At 54.1% G+C, this 18,665-nt stretch overlaps 3 protein-coding genes across 15 annotated transcripts; 1 reads left to right on the top strand and 2 right to left on the bottom strand.

Annotated features, from left to right (window-relative positions):
• Positions 1 to 228: 228 nt before the first annotated feature.
• Elmo3 (engulfment and cell motility 3) lies at positions 229 to 4,837 on the bottom strand. Of its 7 annotated transcripts, none has more exons than XM_005318307.4 (20): positions 4,439 to 4,837; positions 4,254 to 4,294; positions 4,094 to 4,166; positions 3,853 to 3,903; positions 3,495 to 3,664; positions 3,303 to 3,402; positions 3,049 to 3,200; positions 2,887 to 2,965; positions 2,737 to 2,787; positions 2,535 to 2,657; positions 2,304 to 2,435; positions 2,101 to 2,202; positions 1,888 to 1,996; positions 1,645 to 1,781; positions 1,380 to 1,543; positions 1,174 to 1,286; positions 971 to 1,075; positions 791 to 873; positions 623 to 709; positions 229 to 535 (listed from the first exon to the last, which is right to left on the bottom strand). In XM_005318307.4, exons 1-20 carry the CDS (start codon positions 4,514 to 4,516, stop codon positions 323 to 325), a joined length of 2,163 nt encoding a protein of 720 aa, XP_005318364.1. In that variant the 5' UTR covers positions 4,517 to 4,837; the 3' UTR covers positions 229 to 322. The 7 variants fall into 7 exon arrangements, with proteins under 7 accessions (XP_005318364.1, XP_077888615.1, XP_077888613.1 ...); XM_078032489.1 differs by having other exon boundaries at positions 4,377 to 4,466; XM_078032487.1 differs by having other exon boundaries at positions 3,772 to 3,903; positions 4,254 to 4,810.
• A 96-nt stretch (positions 4,838 to 4,933) lies between these two features.
• E2f4 (E2F transcription factor 4) lies at positions 4,934 to 11,371 on the bottom strand. 2 transcript variants are annotated; one of them, XM_013366508.4, is made up of 10 exons: positions 11,144 to 11,371; positions 10,594 to 10,703; positions 10,292 to 10,453; positions 9,935 to 9,978; positions 9,190 to 9,251; positions 8,676 to 8,973; positions 8,036 to 8,176; positions 6,193 to 6,240; positions 5,937 to 5,981; positions 4,934 to 5,825 (listed from the first exon to the last, which is right to left on the bottom strand). In XM_013366508.4, exons 1-10 carry the CDS (start codon positions 11,276 to 11,278, stop codon positions 5,710 to 5,712), a joined length of 1,161 nt encoding a protein of 386 aa, XP_013221962.1. In that variant the 5' UTR covers positions 11,279 to 11,371; the 3' UTR covers positions 4,934 to 5,709. The 2 variants fall into 2 exon arrangements, with proteins under 2 accessions (XP_013221962.1, XP_005318363.1); XM_005318306.5 differs by having other exon boundaries at positions 8,036 to 8,236; positions 11,144 to 11,343.
• Exoc3l1 (exocyst complex component 3 like 1) lies at positions 11,344 to 18,391 on the top strand. Of its 6 annotated transcripts, XM_040278944.2 has the most exons (15): positions 11,344 to 11,929; positions 12,150 to 12,220; positions 13,388 to 13,480; positions 13,678 to 13,853; positions 13,932 to 14,151; positions 15,016 to 15,628; positions 15,706 to 15,823; positions 15,956 to 16,081; positions 16,153 to 16,253; positions 16,447 to 16,557; positions 17,257 to 17,386; positions 17,508 to 17,630; positions 17,710 to 17,865; positions 17,957 to 18,081; positions 18,165 to 18,391. In XM_040278944.2, exons 3-15 carry the CDS (start codon positions 13,435 to 13,437, stop codon positions 18,352 to 18,354), a joined length of 2,235 nt encoding a protein of 744 aa, XP_040134878.1. In that variant the 5' UTR covers positions 11,344 to 11,929; positions 12,150 to 12,220; positions 13,388 to 13,434; the 3' UTR covers positions 18,355 to 18,391. The 6 variants fall into 6 exon arrangements, 5 of the variants coding, with proteins under 5 accessions (XP_040134878.1, XP_077888610.1, XP_005318361.1 ...); XM_078032484.1 differs by lacking the exons at positions 11,344 to 11,929; positions 12,150 to 12,220 and adding an exon at positions 12,250 to 13,106 and having other exon boundaries at positions 13,428 to 13,480; XM_005318304.5 differs by lacking the exons at positions 11,344 to 11,929; positions 12,150 to 12,220 and adding an exon at positions 12,250 to 13,106.
• The last annotated feature ends 274 nt before the right edge of the window (positions 18,392 to 18,665 follow it).

Raw genomic sequence — 18,665 nt, 5'->3', positions numbered from 1 at the left:
TGCTACTTCTCTCAGCTAGCTGGTGATCCTAGACAACAAGCTACTCTCTTTGCAGGCCCACACTCATCTGGGAGAAGGGCAACAGCCCCAACCTATCCAAACCCCCTAAATGTAGCTGCTCAAGTTTGCAGTCCTACCTTGTTGTCGTATCTCATTCACTAAATTTGAAGTCAGAGGATGACTCTCGTGGTTTAGCCTACAAGGTTCAGAGCTAGCTTGACACACACCTAAGAGCCAAGCTGACTTTATTTTTGCCCATGCTTCTCTACCCTCCACCCCTTGTGGCTGGCACGGGTGGCAGCTGTGGCCCCTGGCCAGCTTGTCAAGATTCAATAATGCTGCAGTCATAGCAGAAATTGAAGTTGGTGGGGGGTGGAGGCACAGGTGGTGGCTGCTCCGGGATGGGCACATTCTCTAGCTCCAACAATCGCAGCTTGGTCTCCATTGTCAACAGCTGCTCCAGGTCCAGCCGGGTCTGCTCACTGCCCATAGGGCTGCCTAGCAGGGCATTCAGCCCATCTGTCCACAGATAGTACTGGGGACGATGGGGCCAGCTTCATGAGAGACTGTTCAATCTGCTCCCCTACCCGTCTGCTCCACTCAGCCTCACCCAGACACTCACATCATGTTTGGAGGGGGCAATGAAGTTGAGGTATGCCTCCTCCTCCCCGCGGTCATAGCTGATGGAGAAAGCCAGCTCATAAAGATCCTAGGGAAGCAGAAAGCAGGGACATTGAGCATGGACTAGCGCAGGCAGGCAAGAGGAAGCCACTGGTCCCACTATATATACCTTGTTCTGCTTCCCAGAGCCCTTCTCCCGGACATGGGGGCAGTCCTTGCCTGTCAGGAGTGCCCTGATGTCAACAACAGGGACTGCAAGAAGAAATACTGGGCTGATCACTGGGGCCCCAGACAGCCCCAGGGCATGGGGCATCTGGAGAGAGCAGGTATTAGACCCCTGGCTGCTTACTCTGCTCGGGCAGGCTCTCTGGGGTGGGTGGGTTGGTACCTTCCTCTACATCCCCATACTGCAGCACCTTGTGGTTTGGGGACAAGCAGCAGAACCACAGCTTGTCTGTGCAGAGAATAAGGAAGAGGGAAGGAAGGAATGATGAGAGGGGGCCCTGAGTCCAACCCAGCTACCCTCTGCCTCTCCTCAGCACACTCAGAGACCCTGGCGCCTCCTGCTGCTGATCTTGCGGAAGAGAGTCCCCTCGCAGAGGCGGAGCAAACGCTGCTGGCGGATCAAGCTCATGAGCTCTGGCTTCAGCTTCTCCCTCAGCTCTCTGGGTGGGAAGTGGGGAGTCACAGATCAGGATTGACCTAGGGCACCTTAGTAGGTGGGAGCTGGCACTGGAAAGCCATTCCTACCAACTCACAGTATGGGAGGGGCCAGTGTGCCCTCCTGGTGCAGTCGCTCTGTCTGCCTCAGCCGCAGCACCTCCCCGTAGGTGAGTGCGTTCACCTTGGTACGGAAGAGCTCCAGGGACGTAGGCTTCAGGGCCAGTGTACGAGCCAGCTGTTCCCGTACCACCTGCATAACCTGGGGCCACCCTAAGCTCAGCTTGGGACCTGAGCTCTGGGGCCCTCCTCAGAGCAATCTCCTTCGTTGACCTCCCAGTCCTCCCACCCCACCCCACCGACCTTGTCAAAATCTTCCTGTGTTGCCCTCATCTCTTTCCAGGTCTTATTTAGCAGCTGGATGGCCACACAGAAAAACTCATGAAAACTCTGGTCCTGTCCGAAGAACATGGGCGAGAAGTCCTGGGCTGTCTCGGAGCCTGGAGCGGGGGGGCAGGAGGGGCTCAGGGAGAAGGTGTGTGCAGCCCCTGGCCCTCTCTGCCCTTCCGTCCCCTGTCCCCAGATACACTGCCCAGCTCCACTCACAAGGTTCCCCAACACGGAGCAGCTCACACAGTAGCACAGTCAGCTGGATGCTGCTCCGGGCAAAGGGACACTCATGTTTGTCCTCCCGGCTGCTGTTTTCCAACACGAACTGCGGTAGTGGGAGCAGAGAATGGGGACAGTCTTGGCTAAGCCCACAGGGATCCTGCCAAGGTGAGGCTACTGCCATCCCCACTCCCCTACCCAGTAACTGACCCGGCTGTATGCACTGGGTGCATGTCTGGAGAAGTACAGCATGTTGTCCAGGGCCAGCAAGCCTGGGGGCACACGTTCCAGGTCCTGCGCAGGGTTGCTGTTCTACGGGTGGGAGCACATGCACTCAGAAAGGGCCATAGCCTCTGGTATAGTCATAGCCTGAATGGAGGCCAAGGTGGGGACTTGGGGTAGGGGTCACTCACAGAGAAGCCCAATTTGCGAAATTCTCGGGCACAGAGTGAACGTCGACGGTCAGCACTCAGCCCCGTGCTCAAGGACTCCCCTTCCAGTTCAAAGGCAGCCTGGCGCAGGGCCTGCAGCTGTTCCCGCTGCTCCTGGGGTCATTATTGGGGGGAACAATATCATAGATTTAAGGTCAAGCTTCAAGCTATCCCCAAGCTTCAAGCTGTGCCCCACCCATCTCCAAGACACACCTGGCTATAGGGGTCAAGTGGTGTCCGCATGCGTGGCTCTAGCAGCCCCAGTGTAAGGGCCTGCAGCACATACAAGTGATGGGCCATCTCATCACCCAGTGGTGTTGCACTATGGATGATGTTCTGGAGGAAAGACAGACAAAGGGTTTGAGGTGGGCTTATTGGGAGAAGAGGCTGGGGAGGGGTTTCCCTAGTTTCCTACCTTGTAGATGAACTGGCGAAGGTTTCTCTGCCATAGGTAGTCAAGCATGTGCTGAGGCGGATGGGAAGGGGAATTAAATGATTTAATACTGGGGTGGAGCACAATGCCCACCAGCTGATCCTTCCAAGCTGCTACTATATAGATAGATACCTTCCTTTCTGTAGGGTTGGCTCCCTGCAGCAAGGCTGTAAGCAGGGCCATTGCCTTGGTTTGCAGCTGCTGGTTCATCCTATAGCAGGAGGAGGGGTGGGCTCAGCTTAACACCCAGGATCTCATCCTGCTCCCCCATCTATATCTCACCCCAGAGCTTACACCTGCAGGTGCACCAGTAGCCTATCCAGTGGCACCTCACTCTTGACCAGCTGGCCCAGGGCAGGGCTGCTCAAGGTCACACTCTCCAGCAGCCGAAGGGCCAGGGGCTGCACAGAAGCATCCATCAGGTTCATGTTCACATAGCATACCACCTGTAAGAGGGGTAGGGTATTGTCGCCACCTGACCACCACAAGGGGCAGACCCTGGCACTGCCCAACTGCCCTACCCACATCCCCTAGAAAAGCCCACCCACCTTCCTGACAAAAGGGATGCTGAGCGTCTCCCAGGACACCACACCATGCTCCATAAGCTCCAGGAAGGCCTTCAGCCCGAGGGCTAGCACCTCTCCTAGGCTGGGGTAGGGGGCACATTTGGGGCTGAGCAGGACCAGACCAGGCCCCCTAAGCCCTATCATGTCTCCATCCCTCCACAGCCCTGTGCTCACTCGTCCCCATCCTCAATGATGGTGCCTAGTCTCTGAAGCCCATCACGGCTGATGACCTCCTGGGCAAAGGTCATGTCTGTGGCCAGCAGAACCAGGTGCCTCAGGGCTTCCTGGCGCACTTCTCGACTTGGACTCTGCAGCCCACCCAACAGCTTCTCAGCCTCAAGGTCCTGGCAGGAGTGGGAAGAGAGAAGAGGTGGAGTTTGGAAAATTAAGGACTGGAAGAGTGGGAACCCAGATTTCCACTAGGTGGGGCACTGCTGAGCTGGGGCCAGACCTAGGGCAGAGGCCACCAGGCACTTTAAAGGAGTGCAGTAGAGAGGCAGGCAAGAGAAGATGGGGCCAAGAGGGGCATTACTGGGGCAGTACTGAGGCACAGGATGCTGCCATTCTTGATCTCTCCGCGGTTCTGCAGAAAACAGCAGAAAGGGGAAGCACAGTCAAGGAGAGTTCTGAGGGTGATCAACTGGGTTGTCAGGATTAGGGGATCAGTGAAATTCACTTTAGGAGAGGGGGAGGATGAGTCTGCAGAATCAGGGCCAGGTGGGTTAGAGAGGTCATAGGGTGGAGCAAGGGGGCTGGGGAACAGGGGGACTAACATTCTCAGTGATGTATCTCCTGTGCCCATCAGCAAACTGCAGGGCGTACTGCTCCGAGTGAGTCAGGCTCCACCTGCGGGTCACAGAGCTCAGGGAGGCAGGTTGGAGGCTTCCTCCCGCTTACCCCTCCCCCACCCCTTGCCGGCCCACCGGGACTCACGCGTCGCACACCTCCTTCAACACAGCGGCCAGGGGTTTTGCCTGCAAGTGGAGCTGTCATTCACGTGGTGGGAGTGGGGAGGAGTTGGGGGATGGGGGGCTGAATAAGGAGGGCTGAGCTGACCCGAGGGAAATGGGTGACCCCAGAGGTGGGCAGTGGGCAGGAGGCCGGACAGGCCGGATGACCTGGTCCAGTTGGATGAGCTGTGGGATGGCGTCACGCATCTGGACAGCAATCTTCACCACATTCCGTGGGGGCGCCATGGTCCAACCCAGCCGTGGGTGCCTGCACTTTCCACGAAATGTGCCACCTCCTGCTGAGGGCGCACCTGCCCCGGAGTCCCTGAGGACGAGTAGGGCGTCCCTCTGTCCGCGACCTGGCTCCGGTGGCACGTACTCACCGACCAGGCCCCCACTCCTGGCCAGAAGCCGCGGCCTTCCCAAGGGAGCCAAGGCTAGTTCCGGGTTGGAGTCCGGGGGCAGGAGGGTAGGCCAGCGCCCGCCCAGCCTGCCTGCCCCAGCAAGACAGCCCCGCCCCACGCCAAGGTGTGGCAGGTGGGGGCGGGGAGGGCAGGCTGCCTGCTGCTGCTCCACTTCCCATTCCAGCAAAGTGACCCAACGCAATCCTGCCACCAATCCAACGTAGTCCCAGAGAGGGGCCCAAAAAAATCAGATCAGAGATAGCCTTAGGCATGGTCTTTATTCATTTGGACACTGTACAAATATTACAATTTCCTTTTGCTGCAAAAAGTATAAAAATAATCTTTATATAGGAATCCATTCGTTACTGTAAATCTTTCTAAATCTCTGCAAATGGCTCTAAATGAGGATAAATGAATAAATGGAAATGAAGGGGAGCTACGGGGGAATCAAGCCTCAGGGACTGACCTGCAGGGATTTCTAGCTAAAGACCTCAGTTCCTTCTTGTTAGCACCCCACCCACCCACCACTGCCACCTGCAGGTTCCCTGGGCTCAGGGCCCAGCAGAAGTGGGGGGGGGGCACATGAGAGGTCCAGGAGAAGCTTGGGGTAAGTAGGTAATTAAGGAAGCTAGAGTAGTGGCTGGCAAGTACCCAGCTCCATCCTGCCTTTCCCTCTTTTTGGGGAGAGGGGCTGGCAGGAGCAGGGCAGTGTGCTGGACAAGGTGCCCTATGGGGACAATGACAGGTCAGTGCCACTGGGTAGCAGCTGAGCCTGGGATGGGGGAGGCTCCAGAAAAGAAGAGGCAAACACTTTGGCTCCGTGATGGAGAGGGCTGAGCCCCTTTCCCTTGCTCTACTAGCACAGTACAAGCGCCAGTACACGAGTGGGAGGTGTGGCCAGAACTGCAGTGTGGGAAGGCTGGGGAAGCCAGGAGTCTGTGGCTCTCAAGCCTTTTAAGGGCAGGGTGGGGGAAAGTCCCCAGGCAGCCCCCAACTCAGACAGTCTGGGTTCCAGCCATTCGGCGTATATCCCTGTCAGAGGTTGAGAACAGGCACGTCAAAGAGATCACAGACACCTTCACTCTCGTCCAGGTTGTAGATGTAATCGTGGTCTCCAGGGGGTGGAGAGAGACGAAGTAGGGGGGCAAACACTGCAGAGAGCACTAGGCTAAGGCCCTGTGCCAAAGCCCCATCCAATAGCCACCCAAGCTCCTGCCCACAGCCATCCACTTTCTGAGGCCCCACCTCTCCATACCACCCACCTTCTGAGGACATCAGCTCCTCCAGCAGCTCTGAGCTCATACACTCTGAAAATAGAGAGAACACAGTGACATTCTAGCTATACCACTTCACTCATCAAAATCCATGAAATAGATTCCCCTAACCCCAATCAGGAGATTTCACCCTTTGTCCTGAGTACCAACCACAACCAAAAGGTCCTCAAAAGGGACAAACAACAGCTGTGACATGCAATGAATTACATTCCTCATCCCCAACACCAGAAGGAATGCAGCCTACCTCGTGTCGGGTCAAAGATTTCTGACAGCTCTTTGGGGAGTTCCAAAACTGAAAGACAAGAAAGTCATGGTTGAGCTGGGCACAGTGGTGCACACCTATAATTCTAGCGGCTCAGGAGGCTGAGGCAGGAGGATGGCAAGTTCAAAGCCAACCTCAGCAACTTATCGAGGCTCTAAGCAATCAGTGAGACCCTAGCTCTAAATAAAACATATAACCAAAAAAAAAATTAAAAAAAAAAAAAAAAAAAAGGCTGGGAATTTAGCTCAGTGATAAAGTGCCCCAGGTTCAATCCCTGGTACCAAAAAATAAAAATAAAAAAGCCATGTTCAAGGTAGAGATCCAGCCTGGTCACAATAGAGGTCCCATGTTCCTCAGATCCTACTTCACCTACCCAGGGCTCCACATAGCTAAGTATATGTAGGCTCCAACCCAGGCCAAGCTGGTATTATTTTCTGGTCTCTTCTGCTACACCTGAATTTCCCAGTACTGAGCCCAGGGTACCAGACCCATTGCAAATGACTGGTATAACCTTTCTAATTCAGAGGCTACACCTTAGGTGGGGTCACCTGGAGGAGGTAGACACTTTGACAAGGAACAATACTACAGGGTGATGACCCCTACTACATATGGGAAGGATACACATGGGAAGAAAATAAAACTGGAGAGAACCAAAAAGGATGCCATAAACCAGGTTTAGGAATTTGGATTTTTTTTTTTTTTTTTTCCCATAAGGACTTAGGGAACCATTGAAGATACTTTTTTTTCATTTTGGTGCTAGGGATTGAACAGGGACTCCTGCATACTACCAATGAAGTATATTCCCAGCCATGAAGGTACTTTTATAAAAAGAGAAATGCCAAAGTCAGGTTTATATTTCAGAAAGATCATTCTGTCAGTAAGGATTAAGAGAAGGATGCTAACAAGTTTGGAATTAAGGTGGCTAGTAGTTACCCTGAGTGCTGAGAATGCAAAAAGGATGTCTCAAGATAGACCTCACTAGGCAATGTGGGGTGGGCAGCAAAGAAAGAACTGGAGTAACACCCAGGTGTCAAGTCAGCCTGAGTGACTAGGGCCAGTGGTAGAGTGCCCATGGAGATGGAAAAGCAAATTTCAGGAGGAAAATGAGTTAAATTGAGGACATGTGGAAATGAAGCGTTCACTGGAGACGAAGAGGACAGTCAATGCCACAGAAGTGTGGAGGTCAGGCAAAAGTTGTACACTAAGAGGAGGCTAGAGAATTCTTATACCTATAGCCGGAGCCTTCCACAGTGTGAAACAGAACAGAGCAACTGGGATACACAGAAAGATGCAAGGACTGGCATAATTAAAGCCAAAGAGGGATAACATCAGGAGAGAACACCAGAGTCCAGCCTTACAGAAACCTGCTGGGTTCAGGACCACATTAAGAGCAGCACTACTACAGCTGGGGCAGGGACCCTGCTGGCTGTCAACTGATGATGATCAGATCGAGATAAGGAGGAGACTAGGGATTACTTTTTCCAGGGGTTCACATAGAGAAGAGACAAGGAAGAAAGGATGGTGACATGGAGGAGCAAGTGTCAATCAGTGGGGTAGGAGACTCAGTGGTGCTTTTAGAGGTGACAGGCAGGGCTTAAGAGAAGGCCAGGGAGTTCCATGTTAGCCCAAGAGGGAGGCAAAAGGGCACTGGCACTGACTCAGAGGCCAGATACTCTGCTTTTGGCAGAGAGTGGTGATATCAGACAGGGGTTCAAAGCAGGGCTGGGTTCCAGCCCCAATTCTGCACCCAACCTGTACTGGGCTAAGGCTAGACTTTCCCTGCTGCCCCTGAGGTGGGGTGGGTATAGAAGGGACAAATACTCACCACCTGTCGGTTCCACCTTGATGGGGTCAAAGGAGGTAGAAGGGTTGGGTCCGGATGAACTGCTAGTGCTGCTGCTGCTACTACTACTGCTGTCCAGCAGGGCAGAAGACTGCAGTGGCCGGGTGTCCAGTGCTGTTGGGCCTAGAGGGAGTGAGCCGAGCTCACCATTGTCCTTGCTGTCAGTTCCAGAGCCACCACTCACTGAAACAACATTTCCCAAACCCAATCACACAGGGGGCAGAAAGTGGGTCATTGAAATTGGCTGGGTAGAACCCATGGCCAGAAAGACCACAGTTCTGGCTTCTGGACTGGTTTCCAAGAATTAGGCACTGCCAGTCACTCCAGAAGAGTTAACCCGGAAACAAGTCATTGAAGGAGACAGAGGCACAAGTCCTATAAGGAGGAAGACTCCTGGACAACATGGGTCCAAGAGGGGTTGCCAAAGTAGGTCAGACACTGTCAGATCTTCCCTGTTTAAAAAAGCTTATTCACTGCCATGGCAAGGGGGATTAGGTGGGGACCAGGGAAAGACCAACCCTGACAGTCTAATCCAATTCTTGAGTATGGCACCCCACAACAGAGGTATTGCTTCTCAGGCCCCAGAAGATAACCCCGTCACCAGCTGCCCATTAGGCCTCACCTGTGATTTCAGCTGCTGGACCCGTTACCCCTGGGACTTCTGTGTTGCCAGGAACATGGATGGGAGTGGTAAGCTGGGGACTACTTGGACGTGAAGTTTCCTGGGGCTGAGCTAAGGTAGGCTTGGGCAGAGGTGGAGGGGTAGGAATAGCAGGTGGGCTCTGAAGCAGATCCTCAGGTGGTGGCACAGGCACAGCCACAGGTGGCGAACTCAATGCCTCTTTATTCACAAGCAGCACTTCGATGGGGCCACTCATGCTCTTCAGGTGAATCTGGTACTTCTTCTGCCCATTGAGACCCTAGAGGTGGATGATAGGGACAGGTAAAATTACAAGCAGGCACAGCTCCTGCTTGACCCTGGGTCAGGGCAACAGTGTCCTCACAACCAGGCTGCCCATCCTCCTAGATAACCCCAAACCCCAGGCCTCCCCTTACCTACCCCACCCTTGACTTATCAGACTCCACAGCCAGCACCCGCCCTCAGTTAACACCGCCTGACTGGGCTGAGTACCCACCTCTGGGATGGGCACCTCTAGGCTGGTGCCTGATGGGGCACGGATGGCCAGGAGGGTGTCTCCTAGAATGAGAATGGGTCAGCTGAGAATGGAGGTGCCTGCCCCTTGGAGCAAGGTAGATCAGTCTCTAAGGAACTAAAGAACAGACCTCCACCATATCCACAGTGACTGGGCAGAGCTAAAGTGCTTCTCTAATAGTCCAGGTCAGTAACCAGGAAATATGGGTTCAAACACATTTGTGGAGTGAAAGATCATTGGCCATGAGCATCTCACTTTTCAAGTAACAATCCTGTTCCCCAGGAATGGTGTATTGGCCAAGGCAAATGTTCCTTTCCCAGAACCAATCTGAGGAATACAAAATGGATACAGGGTAATAGCTCTTGTATCCACAATGCAATTGAATTAACTACAGGGTGGAAGTGGGGACCACTGTCCCCTGCATATGTCACCCACAAACACATATACACTCTCTTCCTTGTGCTACTGTCAAGACAAACCCAGAAGTCAATGTTGATGGGGGCAAACCCAGGGACCCACCCCAGAATTCTTGGGTTCGCTCCATATAGCAGGCCTAATGGAGTCCCAGTGACCCTCACATGGAGGACTTACCCTGCCTGCTTCCTCCTTGGGCAGACCCCAGGGACTATCTTAAGAAATGGAACTCTCCTTGGGGACTGAGTCTGATACTCAGGGCTGTGGCTCAGCCTAGCCCTACCCCATCTCCCCCTACCCAGGCTCTGCTCACCAGCAAAGCATCTGCAGATGTCCTCATGAGTCACGTAGGCCAAGGTGTGAGGGTTAAGGAGAACAGCTGATGCCCTGCCTGTGATGTCAGATGTCAGACCACAAAGGAGACCCAACACTTTAGCAAAGGTGTGACACACACACCCTCAGGGGAAGTTCTGGGGCCTGGGTCCATGTGGGGAGATCACAGGCTAGGAATGGAAGAGGAGGGGCTCTTAGAAAGGAGCCTGAAGCTAGGACCTGGCTATGAGGCTCCATCCTCCCAGGAGGGACAGGGCCCAGGACAACAAGGAACAAACCCAGCTGAACCAGGGGCCCTTTGCCCCCTCCCCCAAAGCAGGGACCGCCAGGAGGATATCAGCTGTTTTGCACGTCCTCTGTGACATTCCGGATGCTTTGTTGCACCCACACCTTGTGCTGGTCAAGTTCTTGCTCCCGCTGCTGCAGCTCCTCAATTTCTGCCTTGAGCTCAATTAGCTTGTCCGCAATCTCTCGAGTGTTGCAGCCAGGCCCCACACCCCTGAGTGGGGGAATGAGACTGAGAGGGACTGCCAGGAACTCCAAGTCCCATGGCCCCTGCTCTCTCTGGCACCCTCCACCCCATGACCCTGACACTTTTGGGTAGGTGACCACACTGCTTTCCCAGATATCCCCACTCACTTCCACTGGATGCTGTTCTTGGATTTTTTCTCGATCAGCCCAATACCTTCCAACACGTTGGTAATGTCATAAATCCGCCGCTTCTGGCGCACAGCTAAGGTGTCAGCTGCCTGGCGGGCAGAAGAGAGTAGAGTGCTCAGCCTCACTCTCAGATGTACCCCAGCTACCTTGAGATTTGGTTTGGGTGGTCTGGGAAGGGTGTAGCCTGGGTTCCAACCCGCTGTAGTGCCTCTAGGCACTACAGGAGCTCGGGATCCCGGGGTGAGGAGACCTGGCAGAGATCTGAACTGATGTTTTGATGCTCTTTACCCCTCATCTGCCAGGGAGGGCACGAGGGCTAGCACCTGCAGCCTGGAGCCTGGCTCACAGGTGACGCTCAATGGCCTCGGCCGAATGAATGAAACAGCCCCCGGCCTCTCTCCTGCGAGAAAGCACACGGATGGCGGCCAGCTCTCAGAAGACTCAGCGGGGACGTCCAAGGGTTCCTACTACCGGCGCAGGCCTGGCCCACCATCCTGCTCCCCCTATTGCCCCTAAGCCCGTGCCGCACCAGCTTGAGGTCAAGCACGCCGTCCTTGGCCTCCTGCAGAAGTGACACGAACTTGGTGGTGAGAAGTCCCAGGCTCTTCTCATGCCGGCTTGGAGTGCCCGGGGGCGGCGGCGCCTGTGGCCCGGCCTCCGCCATCGCACCCGCCCGCCGCCTCCCCTCAGCCAGGCCAGGCCAGGCCGGCGCCGCCGCCACTTCCGCTTCCGTTCCTTGCCGCCGGAGCCACCGTCGCTACTTCCGCTTCCGCCTCGTGTCCTCCCAGGGAACTGGCGCAATTCCTGTCTGCAAACAAGGGCGTAAAACTTCGGGGAACATCCATAAATATCCAAGTGCCGAAGAAGACGAAAACAAGCCCTGACAAGTCGGGGAGGGATGTGGAGGAAGTCAGCGAGCAGCCCCGACAGTAGAGAATAGGGAGCCGTCGGAATCTTCCTTGCCAACTTGGCCCCAAACCATCTGCCCAGCCCTTTCAGGAGAGACTACACTGCCTGATAAGTCTAGCCTGCTCCCCAAAAACTGTTGGAAAAGGCTGCCTCACCCTCTTTCTGCCCCTTACTTCCTGCCAAGCAGCAAGCGCTAACTACATCTAGCTTGACCACTTCTCTTTATCCCTGTCCTCCTTCCATGGTCCCAGGGTCATCTTCTTTTCTGTCCACACTACAGTGCTCAGAGGTCGTGGAACTCTTTTACAACCACTTCCCTGCCAATACAAAGCTGTTTACCTATGTAAGAATACAAGAAAGACCTCAGAGCACTTCCTGGCATGTTGCAAGAATTATGTTTTTGCTGGTATGTTTTGTTTATTTGTGATAATGGAGATTGAACCCAGGGGCATTTTACCACTGAGCTATAGCCCCAGCCCTTTTTATTTTTATTTCTTTAATTTTTGAGGCGGAACTTTCGATCCTCCTGCCTCAGCTGAATTAGTTGGGATTATGGGAGAGCGCCATGGAACCTGACTTTTTGTTATTTTTAACATGGTTATTACTTATTACTGTTGTTATTTTAGGTCAAGTTTTCTGGGAAACAGACTTTGATACAAGGATTTGCTGGCATCAAGTCTATTGAGGATCCACCTTGGTAAGGGAGTAAGACAAGTGGAATTATAAGTAAGATAGCTCTGAAATTAGGGTAGGCCTTCTGAGGTGTTCCAGTCTTTGTTGTTGTTGTTATTGCAGTTCTAGAGATCAAACCCAAGGCCTCATCTGTGCTAAGCTAGCACTCTACCACTGAGTTACATTTTCAGTTCAGGTACCCAGCCTTTGTACCCTAGTATTGATTCAGAGCCTTACACTTGGTAGCTGTGAAACCTCAGCAGATTACTCTATGGGCAGCTGGGGAATGAGGGCCTCTGCCTTGAAGGATGGATTTGGGTGTTGCACCAAATATCCACTAAATTATTACTATCCTGTAGTCCCTTCCATGGCTCCTATCACTCACAGAATTAACACAGCCATCAGACCTCTGTCCTGTCATCACTCACTGTGCTCCCTCTTCACTACAGTCTATGACCTCTGCTGTGGAGAGGTACACAGCCTCCTCCCAGGGCACACTTTACCCTTCATCCCGGGTTGAGGCTGAATCTACTTCACGTCTTTGCTCTGAGCACTACAGGGCTTGTCAAGACTTGATAATCACAGGGAGTAGAGCACCCCACCCCCGCCCCTCGGGAAGTGGCGCCCAGCACTCCCCACCTCAGTACAGATGCTCTTTCCTGTTGGGAATAAAATGCCAGAGACTCAGCTTCCTTCCTTTCTGCCTTGGGGAGGGAGGGGCTTCTGGCCTGGGAAGTGGAAGAGAGGCTTCCTTGGGGAGAGGAATTCTGTTGTTGTGTGCCAGAGTGGTTGGAGTCACCCAGGCCCCGTGAACAGTGAAGGGCGTGCCCAGTTCTGCCTGGGCTAGAGGGTCATTCTCAAGGTCAAGGCTGTTTGTGGAGGAGGGAGAACTGGACATCTGGTCAAGTCTGGTAAGTTTTGTACCAAACTGTCCTGGCCATCTCAGAGAAGGAACAGGTTCTTTCAGATGCCAAGTGAGGCCTGTTTCCACCCTGCCTCACTTGGCATCAGCAGGGGCACATCCCACCAACCCAACAAGTGAAGGCCTCCCAGGTGCCTCCCCCATCACACTGGCCTCCCTCTCATTTCCTGAGGGGGCTGGGCAAGAACCTCCCTTCTCTTCAGCGGAGCCTAAACAGAGGCAACAGCCTAAAGGAGACAAGGAGCATCCACTCTGTCTTCTCTAACCCAGATCCTCATCCTTGCTCCCACTTCATTTCCGACTCCTCCAGACCCGTGATGGACTCAGCGGCCAAGGACAAAATGAAGCCTGCACTTCCCTGTGGTATGAGCCTTGGTGGGTGGGTTGCGGAAGGGTTGATGGCAAGAAATATGGGAATGTGGGGTTTGGTCCTCCCTGCCAGGTCTGCCTGGATCTCTACAGGACAAAGAGGAGTGGATTGTCCTGGGAATGGACTGGGGAACAGGAAGGGCAGCATGTTTGGCAGCCACAGGCCCTCCCTGACTGACATGGTTGTCCAGGCTTTTCTTGCTCAGGGCCTGAGTGGCCAGAGCAGGAGAGGGCAGAGCAGCTGGCCAGGGGTGCAGCACTCAAGTGGGCCTCAGGCATCTTCTACCGGCCAGAACAGCTGACCAGGCTGGGCCAGTACCGCAGTCGAGAGGTGCAGCGTACTTGCTCCCTAGAAGCCCGTATTAAGGTAGGTATAGGACAAGGAACAGCAGAACTAGGAGTGGGCTTTAGGGCTCCCTGGACTCACTGGCTCTTCTCTTCACAGTCAGTGGTGCAGTCATATCTGGAAGGTGTGCAGACTGGTGTGTGGCAGCTGGCCCGTGCCCTTGAGGCTGTGCAGGGAACCCGTGAAGCCCTGAGCCAGGCCCACGAGTTGCTCAAGAGTATGGCCCAGGCTTCACAGAGCCTAAAGCCCCTTCGGGAGCAGGTTTCCCAACACAAGCAACTACAGGCCCTGTCTCAGTTGCTGCCCCGGCTGCAGGCAGGTGAGTAAGCAAGGACTCTGGGCCTCAGCTTCCAATAATGAGTCCACAAATGCCCACCATTGATCAAGGGCTGGGGCTCTGGTGGGGAGACTGCATGGAGAGATGCACTAGGAACCAGCCAGAGAATAAACCAGGCTTCAAATGGCATATGAGGGGCTGGAAGTGTAGCTCTGTGTAAAGCACTTGCCTAGCATGTGCTCAACCCTGGGTTCAATCCCCAACATCACAAAAACAAATAAAATTTCAAAAACAAAAACAAATGGCATGGCTGGGCATGAACATGCACACTTGTAATCCTGGTGGCTCAGAAGGCTGAGGCAGGAGGATCACGAGTTCAAAGACAACCTCAGCAAAGGCGAGGTGCTAAGTAACTCAGTGAGACCCTGTCTCTAAATAAAATACAAAATAGGGCTGGGGATGTGGCTCAGTGGTTGAGTGCCCCTGAGTTCAATCCCTGGTACCACTCTCCCCAAAAAACAACAACACACAAATGGCATATGAAACAGCATGTGAAATCAGCTCATCCTGGGTTTCCCATGAATGGGATTTTTGGATGAGGACAATCCAGTCAAGTGGCTGTGGCTAGCCTGAACTAATATACTGCTAACATATTGAAATAATTCTCTAATGAGGTGTATATATTTGGAGGTGAATGGCTTTCTTCTTGTTCTCTTAGCTCAAGTGTTTGCATATGACCCACCAGGCTGCTAGGATTTTGCCTGGATCCTTTCAAATTGGTCAATACTGTACTGGTTATTAAACATTTTATATAACACTCTAGTCTCAGGGCCTCAGTATCCCTTGCTGTATCCATTGCACAGGGGGGAAGGCTGAGACCCAAATCTGTCTTCTCTCCCCCATCAGTGCCGGCTGCAATGGCCCACACGCAGACCCTGATTGATGCCCAGAGGCTCTTGGAGGCATATGTGAGCCTGCGGGAATTGGAGCAGCTGCAAGAAGAGACATGGGCACCTTTGGGGGGCCTTGAGTTGCCAGTCTTCCAGGGCCTGGGCCTTCTGGCTGAGGCACTGAGCCAGGCTGTGGAGACAGCTGCAATGGCTGCCAGGAAGCTGGCACGGGAAGATCCAGCCCTGCTGGTGGCTGCTATTCGTGTGGCAGAAGTGGAGGCTGGGCGCACAACTCCTGTGGGGCAGGCTCCCCGAGACTGGCGGCAACGCTGTCTGCGTGCACTACAGAGAGGCCTGGAGCAAGTCCACTTTTCAACAACCACACTTCCTGAACCAGGAGCCCTAGCAAGGTGGCTGGAGGCTCTGCAAGTGGCCCTGCCTGCTGAGTTGGCCACAGCAGAGGCACTAGTAGCACCCTGTTGCCCACCACACTACAAAGTGGTGCAGCTCTGGGCCCACACCCTGCACAATGGCCTGCGCCGCAGCCTGCAGCAACTCCTTGCAGGGCCTGAGCTGGGAGCTGCTGATGCCTTCGCCTTGTTGCATTGGGCACTGCACGTGTACTTGGGGTCAGTGTCCTTGGCAAGAAGTGGGAGGATTAGAGGTGGGGTAGAACTCAGTGTGACACAGAGCCACCCATCTCCAGGCAGGAAATGATGGGGAGCCTGGAGTTGGGGCCTGAGGCTGATGTTTCCCAGCTGGAGCCCCTCCTGACCTTGGAGAACATTGAACAGCTGGAGGCAACATTTGTGGCCAAAGTCCAGGTAAGTTAGGGAAGAGACACTCTGCCCATCAGCTGTGGCCTTTATCTGTAGAGTTCAGAGCCTTCCTGTCTTTGGCAGGGTCACTACCCTGCTACATCCTGCCACCCTGCTGCCATTTGCTCTTTCTCCTAGGCAAGTGTGGCCCAGTGGCTGCAGAAGGCACTGGATGGGGAAATAGCTGAGTGGGGCCGGGAGCAGGAGCCCAACACAGACCCATCTGGCTTCTACCACTCACCAATGCCAGCCATCGTACTGCAGGTGAGTGAGAATGGCCAGAGAGGAGGGCAGAGCTCAGGGCTCTGCTGATGGTTGCCTATTTTTGCCTATAGATCCTGGCTGAGAATATTCGTGTGACCAGCCTGGTCAGTGAGTCGCTACAGCAGCGGATGCATGGCATGGCACTGTCAGAACTGGGCGCATTCTTGAGGAGGTCTGCCAAGCATGGACCCATTCCCAATCCCCACTCTGCTCCCAGGACAGCCTAAAGGGGATTTGAGTGAATAGTATATACCAATAGGAAAGGAATCCTTCAAACAGGATTTGGAAGTCAGGCAGGAGTACCAGGGCTGGGTTTGTGGGTGTACCACAGTAGCAGAAAGTCCAGCCACATCTTTCTGTTGCAGCTTCAGTGATGCTCTAATCCGATTCTCCAGAGATCACCTCAGAGGGGAAGCCATGGCCCCTCACTATGTGCCCTACCTCCTGGCCGCCTTCAACCACCAAACAGCATTGAGGTACTAGAAGGACCCCAAGAAAAACCACCTTCACCCACTCACACTAGGCCATTCAGAACTTTGAGCCCATAAAACTCAGGGGTTCCAATCCTAGTCTTGTTATTTACTATCGACATGACCAAGTAACCTAATATCTCTTGAGTATTGATTTTCTCATTAGTATTCTGTGGGTAATAATGGAATGGTCTCAGAATCACATGAGATATTAGATGTATAATATCTACCACAGTGCCTGGCACATAGGGCCATTATTCATCCCTTCAGCAAATATTCATCAAGGCTATACTCTGTGCCCAGTAATATCTGAGGTTACATTTGTGGACAGAAATAAGAAAAATTACCTTCCTCTTGAGTGTTGTGTTCTTTGTGATGGGGGTAGGGAGAAAGACAAATTAATGATTGAGTTGTGCTCCTCCTGATTGGGATTAGCTCCCTTCCCTTATAAACAAGGAAGCAGAAACCAAAAAAACTGACTTTCTCAAGGTCACATCGTGAATTAGAGGCAGGAACAGCTGGGCTGTGAGCTTCTTCTAGCTTCTGAGAATACCCCTCCTAGCTTGGTCAGTACCTGAGACCTTCAGAGGGGCAGGGAACCCCCTCCCGCCACACACTTGCGCCACAAGGTGGCGTAGGAGTGGCTGAACCACAGAGGCCCGTTCAGGCCTTGGCCTTGGTCCTGAAGTCGTGTTTTTGGTCCAGCTCCTCAGTGTCCAGCCTGCAACCTGACGGAGTGACTTCAGGGATCTTGGCTCCGATAGAAGCCGCGCTGGACGAGTTGCAGAGGAGGATCTGCCGTCTGGTATTGGAGGCACTGCAAGTGGAGCTCCAGGTGAGGCTTCTTTCCCGTCGGAATAAGGATGGGAGAGATAAGGTGTACCTTTGGGATTCTCTGCAGGAATTGCCAGATCGGCTCATATCTCCAGCTCCAGTTCCTCTCATTCTTTCCCCAGCCTCTCTTTGAGTCTGTGCCCTCGCGCCGGTGGCTGTCGAGCTCTGAGTTGCTGGACTGTGTGTGCCATCAGACGTCGCGCTTCTGCCGGGATTTCTGGCGCGTGAGGAGCCCCGCGGTTAAAGTGCGTCCAGTGGAAAGGACTGGGAGGGGGCAGTCGGATGGGAGAGGCGATATAGTCCCTCTGATCACCTACCCTGCAGCTGCTGTTGGCAGAGGCAGAGCGCACCGTGGTATTGCAGTACCTACGAGCGCTGATGCAAGGCCGCCTAGTGTGCCGGGATGCAGACGAACGGACCCAGGCTGCCGAGCGTCTGCGGCACGATGCCGCCCAGCTTAAGGAGCTTTTCCTCGGTTTGGTGAGAGCTCGTTGGGAGGGCAGACGGGCAAGAGCCTCAGTGATTGGGTGGGAGCCTAGGGCGATCTGAAACCCCACTCCAATGTGCCCAGGGTCTGGAGGAGAACTCGCATTGTGCGCCGGTGCTGCTCGCCTTGAGGGAGTTGCTGAACCTGCGGGACCCCACGCTGCTTGGCCTTGAGGTGGCAGGCCTGAGGCAACAATTTCCCGACGTGAGGTGAGGGGACGGTGTGGGGCGGGGAAGGGGGAGGAGCCAGGGAAGGGACGTGCAGGGCCAATGCATCTCTGGTGTCTATACAGCGAGGACCATGTCTCTGCTCTTTTGGACCTGCGTGGGGACGTGTCCCGAGAGCAGCGTCAGGCTGCACTCATCTCCTTGCAGGACGGCTCGCCGCCTTCGCCCCTCACGGGCCACCGTGCACTCTTCAGCCTGGTGCCAGCGCCTACGCCCTCCTTCTCCTCCTGTCTTCCCTCGGGGCCCTGCTCTTGAAGCTCCCGTGCATGCAGAATAAAATATGAGCCACGTACGCCTGAATCTCTATGTGCTGGGAAAGGAGAGGGATGAAATAAAAATTTCTGTGAAGTTTAGGGGGTTCATGCACACGCCTAAGATATCCTAGCTGCAGTCCTGGCAATATGGGCAGCGCCTCACCTATCCAGACATTTTCCTCTCTGTGGACTGCGTTCCGGAGTACTCGGGCTCCGGTCGGGTACACAGATTGCCCACGTATTCACCCCCAGGCAATGACTAGTACTTCCCCCTCCCTGAGTCCCGCCCCCAGCCGGGGCCTGGAAACTCTT

Source organism: Ictidomys tridecemlineatus, chromosome 15 (genome assembly GCF_052094955.1).
Source record: "Ictidomys tridecemlineatus isolate mIctTri1 chromosome 15, mIctTri1.hap1, whole genome shotgun sequence".
NCBI lineage: Eukaryota > Metazoa > Chordata > Mammalia > Rodentia > Sciuridae > Ictidomys > Ictidomys tridecemlineatus.
Note: the sequence above shows the minus strand (reverse complement) of the source record. Positions and strands in the feature narration are given on the sequence as shown.

Bases quoted from the DNA above. Each gene is read 5' to 3' on its own strand.
- Elmo3 (XM_005318307.4), bottom strand. From the start codon at position 4,516: ATGGCGCCCCCACGGAATGTGGTGAAGATTGCTGTCCAGATGCGTGAC. The intron at 4,295-4,438 runs GTCATCCGGCCT...CTCCACTTGCAG, and splicing joins AGCTCATCCAACTGGACCAG to GCAAAACCCCTGGCCGCTGT. The intron at 874-970 runs GTAAGCAGCCAG...TTCTTCTTGCAG, and splicing joins AGAGAGCCTGCCCGAGCAGA to TCCCTGTTGTTGACATCAGG.
- E2f4 (XM_005318306.5), bottom strand. From the start codon at position 11,278: ATGGCGGAGGCCGGGCCACAGGCGCCGCCGCCCCCGGGCACTCCAAGC. The intron at 9,979-10,291 runs ATATCCTCCTGG...TAACCCTCACAC, and splicing joins GAGGACGTGCAAAACAGCTG to CTTGGCCTACGTGACTCATG. The intron at 9,252-9,934 runs GTGAGCAGAGCC...TTCTCATTCTAG, and splicing joins CATCTGCAGATGCTTTGCTG to GAGACACCCTCCTGGCCATC.
- Exoc3l1 (XM_040278944.2), top strand. From the start codon at position 13,435: ATGGACTCAGCGGCCAAGGACAAAATGAAGCCTGCACTTCCCTGTG. The intron at 17,387-17,507 runs GTGAGGCTTCTT...TTCTTTCCCCAG, and splicing joins CACTGCAAGTGGAGCTCCAG to CCTCTCTTTGAGTCTGTGCC. The intron at 17,866-17,956 runs GTGAGAGCTCGT...CAATGTGCCCAG, and splicing joins AGGAGCTTTTCCTCGGTTTG to GGTCTGGAGGAGAACTCGCA.